The sequence below is a fragment of the Opisthocomus hoazin genome, chromosome 7, assembly GCF_030867145.1.
Source record: "Opisthocomus hoazin isolate bOpiHoa1 chromosome 7, bOpiHoa1.hap1, whole genome shotgun sequence".
Classification (NCBI taxonomy): Eukaryota; Metazoa; Chordata; class Aves; order Opisthocomiformes; family Opisthocomidae; genus Opisthocomus; species Opisthocomus hoazin.
Window position 1 is genome coordinate 44481412 of NC_134420.1, and position 14673 is coordinate 44496084.

The 14673-nt window shown below is 38.2% G+C and overlaps 1 protein-coding gene across 7 annotated transcripts in view; it reads left to right on the forward strand.

Moving 5' to 3' along the window:
• NPAS3 (neuronal PAS domain protein 3) overlaps positions 1 to 14673 on the forward strand; it is a 636093-nt gene that overhangs the window by 84841 nt on the left and 536579 nt on the right. For 3 of the 7 annotated variants that reach the window (XM_075425465.1, XM_075425466.1, XM_075425468.1), the window contains exon 2: positions 3142 to 3231. The exons of 3 other annotated variants lie outside the window; for them this stretch is intronic. In XM_075425465.1, the coding sequence (XP_075281580.1) occupies positions 3142 to 3231 (90 nt within the window). Of the gene's footprint in view, positions 1 to 3141; positions 3248 to 14673 lie in introns of all 7 variants that reach the window. One more of the 7 variants, XM_075425471.1, reaches the window with a different exon arrangement.

The window sequence follows — 14673 nt, forward strand, 5'->3', positions numbered from 1 at the left end:
TTCCGAAGCATTGCTCTAGGTGGTAGCTGCATAGATAAAAACCTGGTGTGCACTTTGAAATATATTCTGTAGTGTCTCAGGACTGTTTGCTCTTTCAGCTTAAGCACAATAGGCCCCATTCTGTGCTAATTTAGATGCCATGCAATCTCGATGAAGTCAGTGGGTTTTTAAGAGATTTACGCTGATGTCTTACTTGGCTCAGAGTTTCGGGATATGATTTTTATTATTGCTATTCCTGTTGCAGCAGAGGGGAAATGGAGGACAGTAAAATAACTTTATACAAAATTGTTAGCATTTGGTGAGGACTGGGTCCAAAAAAGGTCATAGGATCTTGGCTCCTGAAGTGGAATCCAGCCCTATACAGGGCAAAGGAAGAATTCTTTCCTTCAGACTAGGATCCATTGCAGCTGCTATGTTGTGTATAGAACCTCATATATTTCTTAGTTCAAAAGCAAAACACAACAAAAATCACCAACCCCCATGCCCCCCACCCTCAAGGAAAAAAAGCTCCATATTCTTCTCTTCCTCGTCTTTGGTTGTGACCCCTCACTCTGACTAGATGTAAAGTATGATTGTGATTCATGGTCCAAAGCTCTGATCTGGGCTTGAAGCACAGAATGGCTTAGGTTGGAAGGGACCTCTTGTCCAGCTCCTCTGGGTTGGAGAACCAGGGTTACCCAGAGCAGCTTGCTGAGGACCATGACCAGGCAGGTTTTGAGCATCTCCATGGGTGGAGACTCCACAGCCTCTCTGGGCAACCTGTTCCAGTGCTCCGTCACCCTTGCAGTAAAAAAGTGTTTCTTGACGTTTGGAAGGAACCTCCTGTGTTTCAGTTTGTCTGCCATCCAGTTGAAAAAAGAGCAAGGACTTCCTGTATCATAAGAACTAAACCAAAGAAACAAAAGCTAGCTGACAGATGTTCTACACTGGCTTGGAATACTTACCTGTTTCATCACAAGGGTGTTCAAAACCACATCTTCTAATTCCCAGAGGAATGCTACAACTACTTCAGAATAAAGGTTTTTCTGTAGTTAGGCATATTCTACTCCACTTGTTTAACTGCTCAAGTAATAGCAATAATCAGTATTACTATTCAAGGTTCATTTCGCCAGAGAACCAGTGGAAAAAGGAGCATAATTTTGAAGCCCTGTGATGAGGGCACTCATCTGGGAAGGATTCTGATAGTTTTTTGCAAGAACTGCTTATGCATTTTTGAATGACTCTTAATATAACATGCTCTCATTGACTCTCTTTCATCCAATGAATCCTGATTTTTATTTTTTTTTTTTAATAGTACCATTGTTGTTCCTTGCTTTAGAATAGTTGTTATCAAGGAGTCTGTGGTAATCTTCAGAGCTGGGGGGTGGTGTATGTTTGAAACTCCTCTGGCTGAGAGGCGTGGAGAGCCTAGTTCTCCTGTGTCTTTGCTGAAGCCATGTAAAAACAGGCATCTTTTCTAGCCTTGTTTCCAGAAAAAGAAGAAAAAGCAAGGAGTAGTTGGAACATGGATCAGCCAATTCTTGAATTCACTTTGATGCAGGCAATTCTGGGTGATCCGAAGTAAAGTGTTTGTGTCTCTCGGGCACAAACCCCATAGAAGAAACTCTCCTCTACTGGACTTCTTTTTTACTAGCTTGCATGGTTCCCTGCAGATAGCGCTTGTGTTGCAAATCCCATTTGAAGATACTTAGCTTTTTTCGCACACTCTATGTGGTGCTTAGGCATCTAATTTAAAGTCCCTGGGTATCACAATAAATAAGTCTTTTGGTGATGCCTTAATTGGTGAATGCAGGAATATCCTAGGATTTGGAGGTGTTTGGTCCTGCCTTCATCACGTAGCTGTCTCCTCCCTCCTGCATGTGGGATCCCATGGGCCAAAAACAGTGCTGAGGCATGCTCAGACCAGGTTTCCAATTTAAATGAGCAAGGAACTAGGGCTGTTAAGACATGAAATAGTGTGCGCTTGCCACTCTGTGTAGGTGCAGTCTTATTGAGGAAGGCCCTTGGTTTCCTCAGTAGGTAACTTTCCATTTTCTTGTAAAGCTTTTTGCTGGGTAACGATACTGATTCTTTTTCTCAAACCTCCAGACTCAAATTACCATTCAAACAAACATGTGATTTTAAAAACCAAAACTAGCTTTGGGTGATATAGAAGTAATACTGTAAAAATAATAACAAAAAATTATAATTCTATATTGACAAGAATATTTATTTAAAAAAAATCACAGCCTAAAATTCTACATTTGAAAAATGTGTAAAATTTCTCAAATAGTTTATATTTACTCTAGTGAACTACCATTATATTAAAAGGGGAAAAGATATTAATATGTGGAAGATACAAAAGCATCTAAAATGTGTTTTTATTCCGGAGAATAGAGAGGAAAAAATGGAGGAAAATTGGTGGGTACTGTTTTGTGTGCAATTCCTAAGTATATTTTAAAAACAACATTGAATTTTTATAGCCAAATTATATTTTCTTCTAACAGGGAGTTGGGGAGGGATGAATAATAGAATGATTGACAAATCTTTTAGGGCCTGATTTTACAAGATGCTGCGCACCTCCTGATTGCTGCCAATCACTTTCATTTTCTTTCGGTCGATCTGAGAACATATGGCATTATTCAGATGGTGCTGAGCACCTTCAATCACAGTCCTCATAATGCCACAACATCCTCATTCTGTGCAAATGTGAGAATTGCTGTTGACATTTTAAATTGGAGGGTTATTTGGTCTTTGTCTGGACAAACTCCCAACTGATATAAGTGGATGTTCTGCCTGAGGAAGGATTGCAACAGTAAACAATAAATAATCAGTTTTATAAGCACTACTGTATATACACAAACTATGTGAAGTATCAATCTGGTTCATAAAATTCTTTATCTCTTCCACTTCTATTTGATGGGGGAAAAAATACTGTTCTTGTGGAGAACTGAAGTTTAGTTTACTCTCAGTGCAAATTTTGAAAAGTGGAGACTCTGGATGTTATGTGCACAAGGCAGTTGATTTAAAGAGATTGGAAAGATGTTTGATTTAAAAAAATATAAGAAAATAAAATCAATTTCAACATACTGATTTGTCCTGCATTACAGTTACCTGTAGAGAACCTCTAGTCATGTCTATCTGTTTTTGATGCCTCTACAGAATAACTGTCCAGCATCCTCTGCCCAACCAATCAGAATGTAGGAAAATCTACCGATATGACGGAATCTACTGTGAATCTACCTACCAGAAGTATGTTGAAATCTGTGTGAGTCTTGCCTCTAGCTCGTGCATTTAGTGCTCGTGCTCTCCCGCTATTCAGAAATTACACGTGTGTTGAAACCGTACGTTTCTACTTGTGTGCAAAACCTCTACAGCAAGGATAGAAATATGTTGTTTAATTCTTCAGGATTTTGCTCTAAAAGCTAAAAAGCAAATAAAAAACCCTATGACTTTACTAAGTCTCTTAGATATGCTTCTGTACAGTGCAATAAACAAGAATGTATACACTAGAAATTCTAGGCAAAATGTACTGCACAGGTGCTTCACATCTTAGGGATTTGAAAGGTGTGTTATGTATAAATTAGCTGTCACTTTTTTCAGTCGTGTAATGGAATGATGAGTTGTAATTTGCATAATCCTTTAAGAAGTCAAATTATACTGTCATGTAGCAGACTTAACATGCTAGCTAGGATTTCATAGCTTTGCAGCTAATTAGTATGTACCTTACAGGACAGTTAAATTGAAGTTGAGTCCTCTTGCTTTGCAGTCATTTGCCTTTGTCCGTTGCCCTAACAGAGCCCGTTTTTGTGCGTAGCTCAAGATCGTTACTAGTGCTTCTGACAAAGGTGCTATTGCTGTGGGCAGGCAAATGCAAAGTGCTTGACTTCTGTTACTTTTGCCATCAGTGAAGTTTCTATTTTAATGTAGTAAGGATTTAATAATCTATTTCTACATAGGATTGAAAAGTATATCTTTGACAGGTATATTTTAGGTGATTTTGTATTGATATATTGCAAATACATTATGAATTTTCTGTTATCTCGCTGGATTTTGAAACTGCTTTCTGTCACTTAGTGTTTACTTTTCACACTCCAACTATATTCTTGTTTTTTATCCCAGTGTTATCGTTATCATCTTGTGTGTAACAGATTTCATTTTGTAAAAACCCCTTTACTTCTAAAAAACAGTTGTATTCTGCATTGCAACAAAATGTGTTTTTGGCAAGGCAATCATACTCATTATAATTTTTTAGGTCATATTCTTTCATCCTCTCTTTTTATTCTATAACCTGCTGCTTGTTTCCTGAATCTTTTCTTTTAGTAATAGGTACAATCACATCAGTAAAAGCTGTTACTTCAGTGTAAATGGAGAGTATCATTTTGGTTTACAGAAGTGAGAGGAAAAGAGAAATCTTGATTTATCGATATAATTACAGCATTAATGTAATTTGGTGAGCCAAAAAGAAAATCTGATCTCTTGCTTGGCTTTTTCTGTGAATGGCTACTTTTGGTGTGAGATATGATCTATTAATGATTTTACATTGACTTATGAATATTTCCTGCAGTTTTTGAATTTTTGATAGTTTTCCCTGCTATGTCTCAAAATAATGATAGTGTCCAGGGTAACTGGAGCAGTCTAGATGTAGCATGGTGTTAAATATCACCAAAGAACTTCAGTGGTTTTACTTTTCTTGTAGCTTGAGTTCAGTAAATGTAAAAATGTATTCATTTGTTTAAATGTATGAAGCAGATTTGTTGTGCACTATTTATATCAGTTTTTAGAACAACTTCAAGATTTTGAAACTTTTTGGAAACAAGAGAACTTGGCACAGTTCATCATGAGTGTTAAATACAGCAATAGCTTCACTCTGAGTGCTGCAACATAGTGGGTTTGTTTGTTTTTTTTTCAGATTAGGTAGAATTTGTAATCAGTATAGTTAAAAACAGCTAGCTGTGCTGACCACAAAATGGAATAGCAGATATTCACTTACAAGTAGGTATACAATTACAAATAGGCATTGGTGAAACAGTTTAAAAAAGGCAAAATCCAGAAATCAGACTGATGATGAAAGAGTGTTCATTTTAACATTGTTTTGTCATACATGAAATGTGAATTTTGAAGTGTTATAGCCCAGTTCACATCACTTGCAAAAAGCATGGATTATTTTGGAAAACTTATGGATAGGTCTTTCTACAGAAGATACGGAGTGCTTTTTGATTAGTGAAATTTTCTCTTGGTAGTACTTCCACGCTATTTAACTTCTCTGAGGCGTTCTTTCTGTTTTTTTTTCCCAATGGATGTTTTTGATACTTTTTCCCATAGTAATTTATTTCCAATGATCTAGGAAGTTTCTGAAAACTTCTCACTAATCAAGACAAAAAAAAAATCAAGCTATTTTCATGACACTTTTAAAGCTTAATACTATAGTGCTATAAGACGCATGAATGTTTGGCGCTAGATGTTCATATGCATCTCTTATTCAGGCTCAGTCTCTCCACTGATTAGATTGGGGAGGGGAGAATGGATGTAAAAAGGCCACGGGTGGTCAACAGAAAGAGCTGTGTGACCCTCTTTATTCCTGTAGGATAATTTCTGGGCTGGACACAAAACAGCAAGCTACTTATTCTGAGAGTTAAAGGAACTTTAAAGACTGGCCATACGGAGTAGCATAGGACACAAAATCATGGATTTGGGAGCATGACTGTTTTTCCTCCAACGTATTTTAAAATTAAAGGAAGTACTATGCAGAGAGTCTACTCTGGTTTTATGCTTAACCATGTACCTACTAAAGGTATTTAGTGTAAAGCTACTTAGTTGAAATAGAGATATTCTGATCCTTTCTCTAAAAATTTGAAAGGATCATACCATGACCTTCTAGTCCAAAAATACTTTTCAGAAAACATTTGGGAAAGTAACCTTTTTAGTCAAATCTTATTTTTAGTGTGTATTACAACTAACAGTTTGTAAGACTTCTTAAAGGTGTAGATTAGTAAATGTATTATAGTACTTAAAAAAAAAAAAAAAAATCGCAAAAAGCCTTTTGCAACACAAGTTCCCGAGGAGCTGGACTAATGATTACATTAGCTAATATATAAAAAATAGGCAAAATAGTAAATATTTTAATGTGGATCCCTCTAGGCTATTTATGATCCTTTTGCAATTGAGTCTCATAGCTGCTTCTAGATATCCTGCTTGGAACAGAGTGGAATGCGCAGTTTTGAAAGTTGGTGACAAAAAACCAGATCCCCCCCTATTGTCCACCAACTTTGTTGCCATGGGTCTACATCATTTTAGGTGGCTGAGCATGTAAATATGCTTTTTAAAAAGCTCTAAAGTAAGCTTGAAAATAATTACAAATTGGTTTTGTGTTCACCGGTGGTAGATATGAACGCACTAAGCATTCTTAAAAGATTTTACCATTGTGGTTTTTGAAGTTGAGGACCTGTCTTGAGCTATGGAGGTAAAACCAGAGACCTGTCAATTACTGTCCGGGAATATGGCAGTCCATCCAACTCCTGAATATTTCTCCCTTTCCAGTCCCCACAGCAGTAGTCAGGAATGTCCAGGCTCTTCTTTTGTCATGTCAGACATAACTGAAAACAACGAAATATGTCTTGTTCAGTTCTAGCTACTTCACTATAACCTAACTGCCAAGGTTTTTCCCTCTTGCCTAGGCTGAAATCCTTTCTTCTGCTTGCTCAGACACCTATGGTTTGCACTCTTGTTCGCCTTTATGGAGTGTCAAGCAGTGAACAAAGCCTGGGTAGAAGATCTCCTGAGATAGTCCAAGAGGAGCACAGCTCTCTGACCATACTCTGGTTTTATCTGTTGCTAAATTACAAGGAGTAATGACATGTCAAGAATACGGTGTTCTTTTTTTTTTTTTTTTTCTTGTCTGCAGGGGGTGTCTGTTGTGTACAAGCAGAGGCTATTTCAGGTGGTTTTTTTGTGTTCTCAGCCTGGAAGTTATTAATTTCATAAAGTGGCCCTTCAGAGTATCACCTGGGTCGTGAGGGGAGATTCTCAGTTTGGTGGCTGTTGTGTGCTGTCTCCAAAGTAAGGGTGGAAGAATAATCTCTTCCTCATTTCTTCCTGTCCGTATTACACAGACTTAAAGGTTGTGTCTCTCTTCAGGAATGTAGAGAATAGGGAAGAGTCCTACAGTAACGTATTTCTTCTGAAATCAAGAGCATGGAATAAATATGTAAGGAGAACACCTCGCTCATTTAAATCCCAGAAATACAGTTATGGTCTTATGAGCTCTTTTTCCTTCATTAATCTGCAAGTTAGTGAAATGAGCACAGAACAGAAAGCTCATTGATTTCAGTCTAAGAAGTGGAGCAATTTATCCTGGAAGGTGTAGCTTGGTCGTATACACATTAGTATCCTGAGCCTGTAAATGCTCAAAATATCCAAACTTAACAGAGCAAAATAAGCTCCCTTCAGACAATATGTTGAGTCAAATCCATAAATATTTGTACAACTGAGTAAAGGAGGCACAAGGCCAAACCATTGCTGTTGGCCTCTAAGGTTTAAATTAAGATTTGTTTATTCATCAAATGGATAAAACACAACCAGAATTGTTTGGTATGCCCAAGAAATCTCATGGCCCTGCTAGACAACACAAATGAGAATGCAAACCTTTTTCATGGCCTAAATAGCTCTCCCAGGGTTTCTTGTGAGGGAATTCAACCACATACAGAATATGGGAAGATGAAGGATTTCTCAGGGTTATTGAAGTGGTCTGTAGTGCTCCTCATCACCTTAATGTGGACAAAGCAGTAGAAGACCTGCAGAGCAGGAGCTGATGGTTCCAAACGGAGATTCACAACTTTGTGAAAGTGGGTTAAAACCCCTTGCAGGCCCCTGTGCAGCTGGGCTACTGCTTCATGTCAGTATAGTAGCTAAGCAGCACAGAGAAGTTGATATTGACTGAAGTCATTATCTTTTTCCATCTTTTTGTTTCTTGGTGGTGGCGTTGCACATAAATTGACTTACATAAGACTTTTTAGACATTTTGCTTGTATATCCTAACTCTTCTGATACCATATAGCTGAGGAAAAGATAAAGTAGTCTGAAACAATTATTTTTAGCCACAGGAAAAATGTGTAACATGTAGGACAACAGGGCTGTCATTCAAGTTAATGCTATAGGTTACACAAGCTTTTTTCCAGCAATGATTTCAGTATCCCATGTTTGCAGGCTAACCTAAGGGAGAACATACTGAAGAAGCTGTTATTTAGTTTGATCTGCTCTAGAAAACAAAAATTCTTGCACAGTGGATCTTTCTTTGGGGTGGTGTTCCCTCACTTCACATCTTCATTTTTCTCCTTGCAATGCGAGAAGATTCTATGTACCTCCTCTTCCTAAATTTGACCTCTTCTAAGAAAATACTGACAGGTAATAACTTACTTCATTCTCTATCAGCAAATGGCAGGGAAGCCACTGTTAACTCATGTAACAGGCCTTTTAATATAAATCACCTGACTCTTGCAGCCTCAGTGTGTGGCTGCCTGGAAAAACTTTATCCGTGTTACAGCTGCCTACATCTGCTCTCACCTTTGTGTAGCTTTGAGCGTATCTGTGGGTTCTCTGTACTGAGCTGTTCTAGATGTCTTTTGCAGGAAGTAAAAAAGAAGTCTTTAATCAAGTTTAAAACACATCTAAAAGTGAGCCGTCTGCTTATATGTGAGGCATGAAAGTGGGCTTTCTCTGGGTAAGAAAGAAGATTAGCAGTGCCACTTTAAAATGATTAATGATCATTGGCTAGCATTAAGTTGAACATCTAATCCTTGCCTGATTGGAGCATTTGAGAGAACAGCACTCAAAAAATATAATTTTTCAATAACAGAAATTTTGTCATACTTGTATTTCTATTATGACACAGTTAGATGTTGCACTGGCTTTCAAATTTTACTTTGAGATTAATGGAATGTAGCCTGAATAGAGAATAAGTGCGATGTATACATGTTACCTAAAAATTTTTGTCCGATGAATGATAAAGGGCTATGTTTAGGTTTACAAAATCCTACTCAATTTATAGTTCAGTACAAATTTTGAAGATTTACTTAAGCTTTGCGGTATCTAAATGTAGTATCTATCCTGAGTTAAATCCTGAAGTGAATTTGGTGTTGGTTAATTGACCCAGTTAGGCAATTATCTTTCGCTGTCTTACACGCAATCCATGTTAAAGTGGCTGAGTCTTCAGGTCCCACAGCCACACCTTTTCAATAGGATATTATTCACAGTCTGCTAATTCCCTTTTAAGACAGGTTTTTTGATATTTTACAGAAATTGGTTTTACATTTCCTTTTAATTTTGGGTATGAAGAGTGCTTTTTTGTGTTTTGTGGTTTTTTAGTGTTTGGGGGGGGCGGGATTTTTTTTTTCTGTCATGTTACTGATTTCAGAAATAGAGAGACCAATTCAAATTATCTGTGACTGAGATACTCCATGTATTCAGCAAGGTTTCACTTTTTCCGTGTTCTTTCAGTACCTCACTGCTTTGCACAATTACAGAAGCATTAATACGAAGTATATCCAACATATTACTTGTTGAAGCAGTTCATATGGCTTTCTAACAGTTTATACGATCATTCCTCCACAACTTGGGGGGAGGACAGGAGGGAAAAGGGGAGATAACTGTCCCCCAAATATGAGGACTTAGCCAAATACCTGCCCTAAAGCTCACAGAAGTGCCATGCGTTGCAGTAACAAAGCTATCCTGGAGCATTTTAGGTATGCTTTTGAAAGGTAGAGTTCCAAAGCTTTGCCATATTTTGATTTAAAAGAACAATATAAGATAGTAACACAATCTTGAAACTCGACGTTCTTTTTAGAAGGCAAATGCTGATTATAAGAACTTCAGGTGAAAGAAAATCCTGCCTTTTTTTAGATGAACTGTACTTAATGTTAGTTAAAGTATTGTTACTTTATTTTTAGTCTGAAGTTTTCTAACTTATGTAGCAGAAACATACCAAATCCAGCATGAAGAAGCGGAGAAGTCTGCCTTTAATATTCACGATTCAGTTTGCCCCCTCCGCCTCGATATTCATAGGCAGTAACCCAGTGATCATTTATCCTCTTTGACAGAGGCTTCTCATTCTTAGCAAGGCAAGCTTTCCAAAATTTGAAGGCTTCTTGTAGCTCTTTGAAGTCTTCCTAGTTTGAATACTAGTATAGTCCATTAGTTGTTCCTGTGCTAGTGCTTAGGGATCACAGATATAAACCAGAACCACGTTGTTACACGCTGTTTGAAACAGAAAGAGACTCTGTCTCAACATTGGTAGTGATTTATACAGTCATTTCCTATGGCTACTCTGTGTTTACTTCCTTGTACATCAAAGGATTGTTTTTGCGCTCTAGCCAGAATATTACACTGTAGGCTAATAATAATTTGGTTATCCACCATAATCCGTATGCCTCTTCCTAGCTTGTTATATTGTGTTTGTTTGGAATCTGTGCTCTTAGTTACTAGATAGACAGCTTTGTGCTCAGCTGTGTTAAAACACATCTTATTCAGGTAAGCCCAGACTGACATGCAATCTGTGGAACTGACAACTCCCTGGTATTTACCATTTTATTATCTTTTGTGTCATCTGCAAATTTTACTGGAAAGGATTTTATGTTTTCTTTCACACCACTGATTTATTCTCCTGCACAGGTACTCCATAGAGAATAAAAGGCTCAAGGAGCTCTTTCCCTGCACCAGAGTACTTGGGGTAGACCTAATCCATATTTCAGAGCTGCTGGTCATAATAGCTGGGAGCAGATTAGGGCTGCCGGCACTGATGAGTTGCAACCAAACAGGGGCAGTGAGTCATGAGCACGCTCTCTTTACTTGCAGCAGTGTGAGATGGCTGCGGCAAGGCTTCTTTTGCATAGTGATGCTGTTGAAATACAAGGAGATATTTCTCCCTTGAAAATTTGTGTGTCCATAGTGATGGCTACTAGTGAATTCCCCCCCCCCCTTTTTTTTTTTCCTCTAAAAGAAAGAGGTCTTTTCTGGAAACAAAGCTAGATGATTTGTAAATGTTTAACAAATTTAGTGAATGTGTTTATCGAAAAAGAAGGGCAAAGAGGTAGTTTTTGGAAACCCTGAAATCTTTCATATTAGTTTTCTTCCTAATTTTATCTTCATTTCCAAATGAAGTTTTTGCTTAGTTCTAAGTCTGCTTTTCAAATTACTAGAAGATTAAATAATCAAGTCATCAAGCATCATGTTTTATTGAAAAATAAGTTCAGAGTTTACCAGAAATGAAGCTTTTGAATAATGTTTTGTCCCTCATATTTCTTCCACCCTGCAAAAGGATTTCTTTGAGCAAACCTCAAAATCATGCTCTGAAGACTTTTTTTCCCTCCTGACGCTGGCTACTTAGCAAACCTGCACAGCACTGTACCTTGCTTAAGTTGTTTAGCAATCTATTAATTCTCCCACCTAGCCATAGGACTTTGTGATACAGCAGTGACTCAACTCATATTTCACATCCAGATGCAGCAATATCACTAAAATTCTGACTTACATATGACAAAACTGTTGACTTACTGCTATCATAAAAGAATTTTAGCAGAATCTGTAGTAAATTTAAAGTGTTTATACTGATTTGCTTTCCCTTTAAGACAAATACTGCTTCAGTCAAAACATGCAAAGGTTTAGCGAAGTCTGCATCACCTCAAAGAGGTATAAAGAAAACAAGACTTGCAGTACATTTTGTGAAATTAATTTTTTGTTGTACAATACTTGTCAGGTGTTTGTGGTCTTAAAGTTCCATAAGAAAGAAAATATATAAAGCATACTTCTATCTGAGTGGAACAGGAAGGTGACAATTTTTAATTTGTGTCATTTTTAACTATAAAATAATCCTGTGGTTTTTTTTTTTGAAAAATAAAAACGAAAAAACCAACCCACAAAAAAAACAACAGAAAACTTGAAGTACCATATGAATCAAAGATTATATAATTAGGATTTGCCCTTAATTTCTGGTAAATAGGGTGCAATGTTCTCAAATATCAGACAAAAACATCTGATCAATAAGAAGGAAAGTCACAGTCTGTCACACTTCAAAGTGTTTTTGTTGATCATTGAGCAACAGGAGATTCATGAAAGTAGATACCTTTGCCTGTTACAGTTGCATTGAACTTTGCCTTACAGTTTCGTAAGTGATGTTGGGTCTGTGCCATCTTGGAGACTGCAGACCGTGATGCAGAGTAGTTTAAGATGCTGTATCATGTACCATTTAATCAGGCTGCACTATTTAGAGTATGTGTTGTGTACTGGGAGTAATTTGTGTGTAAAGTCTTTCCAGCTGCATCTATATAAAAAGTGAAATTCCCCTACCTCCGCACAAAAGTCAGTTAAATGGACTGTGGGGAACGGAGCAGCAAGTGAATGAATTAATTTCATGTAGCTGGCTGTGACACTGCATTGTGCTTCCTCCACAGCTGACTCGCAGCCAGGGCCCGTATGTATCTTTGTGGAGTTCTTGGGCTACTGAATTTCTATTCATTGATCAATTGTCTCCTTGTCTAGAAGTATCCTGGATAGTTTTCCACCTTCTTACTAAATTCAAGTGACTCATTTACATGCCTAGGGCAGTAGCTCCATAAGCCTTGTGACTGTGGTGGACTTTGCTAGCTATTATTATCACTTTTGCTGCTTCTAAGGCTGGAGATCATCGCAGCATTACAGAATCACAGAATCACAGAATAGTAGGGGCTGGAAGGGACCTCTGTGGGTCATCTAGTCCAACCCCCCTGCCGAAGCAGGGTCACCTACAGCAGGCCGCACAGGATCTTGTCCAGGCGGGTCTTGAATATCTCCAGAGAAGGAGACTCCACAACACTAGCACTGTCCCCTTCTTCTGCATACACTCTCATGTAAGTTACTTTACCTGCTGTGTCACGTGGCTGCGGGAGCGGGGCTGCTGTGCACTCCCCCTTTCCCCACTGTAAAAATCTGCCATTACTGAGAGTACTCTATGCTGGTGATTCTCAGCGATGCACGTAGGCAGTCCAGGCAAAGGGAGGCAACGCAGAGATTTTCAGGCTGTGTAACAGCTTGTGTAACCAGTCACGCTGCAAGATGCAGTGAATTTGGCAGCCTGTTAGTCCCAGGGCTGTCTGGAAGCACCCCAGGGTCACAGATGGTCCCTGTGCTAGGCTGTAGACTAGGCAGTCTGTCACCTCTGTAATCAGTGAGCAATACTGATCAATGTATTGAACAGAATTGTTGCTTTTGCATAGCAGGTACTGTTGCTTTGGCTACAGTATTATCTTTGCCTCGGGAATGCTGCCATGCTCTACATTTTGAGCTGGATGTTGTGCTAAAAAGGACATTCATATTTTGCAAACTTGGCAAGTTGAATTGAGCGGTTTTTTTTATTCAGTACAGATAGAAAATGATAAAATACTTTGAAATACTGAGCTAGGATTAAGGCAGAACACAAGCCAAGTCTATAGTATATTTTGGTGTAGCTTGGTCGATAGGAGGTATTTAAGTGGTGTAGTATCACACTTGAACAAAGCTGCATCAGCAGAAACCTCTATAGCAGATACCATTTTACTTGCAAAACTGTTCTTTTACTGGTATTGCTTGTTTTGCTAATAAGTGGTGATTTTCTTGTATGAGTTCAAAGTGGGCCTTTGCTGATATAGCTGATTACATCCTTAATGCTTTACCACAGTGGTGTACCAAGATTGCTCGATTGGCAAAATGCTCCTAATGCAGGCCTCATCTGATTTTAGTCATTCACTTTTCCTGATTTCAGAGCTCAACAAAATAAGACTCCTATTGTAAAATTTGAACGGACATCAGTTGTTCCATGACTCTGTAGTGAATAATCATTGGGATAAAGAGACCCAAGAGCTGTACTGCATTTAATAATCAATTCTATTTTTCCGTAATATAATTAAGTCTTTTGTCATTTGAGATATTCTTGTTGTAGATTTGAATTAAGGGTGAGAAACCTGATCTTCTGAGTTGCTTCACGTGTGTTGCTTTTGGTCTTCATGGAATCCTGCTGATGGTGTGATTTGCCTGATTAATTGTGATAATACTATCCATGCTAAATCCCATATAGCTGAGCTCCTTTGCCTTAAAATCAAGTGATGTAAACAAAACCTTTCCAAAAGTGTTCTGAGCTTTTTCACTCTGTCAAAAATCTCTCAATTAAAACTTAAGTGAAAGGCCTGGTGATCAAGACCTAGTCAGGCACTATGCCTTGCTGCGTGCTTTTGGCAACACCTAGGTCTTATGCCTATGAGAGCATTTTATGGTTGTCATGGCAGGAGGCCCTCTTAATTCCAGAGGTAGCAGCACACTTTTAGAATCGCTGCATTGCTTCTTGATTACTAGTGATGGTTATGTTACATACTGGACTCAGCGTGACAGAGAGGCAGATCTGATTCGTATCACCCTGGGGAGCATCAGGCATGTATCCAGACCGTGTATCAGCATCAATGGCAACTGTGGCATTGAAATTGCTAGAAAAGGCATAGAATCAGATAATCATCCATAAAAGAGTACTACTGAATGGCTGTGAAGTTCACAGCTGGTAGATTCATACTTTATGGGAGCATGTTACTGTGTAACAGGCAAAATCTGTTAAGTTTACTAAACAGGTTAAGGCAACTTCATTAGACAGGTTTTTTCTGTTGTTGATGTTGGCTTATTTTCACTTCAACTCCTCCCTAA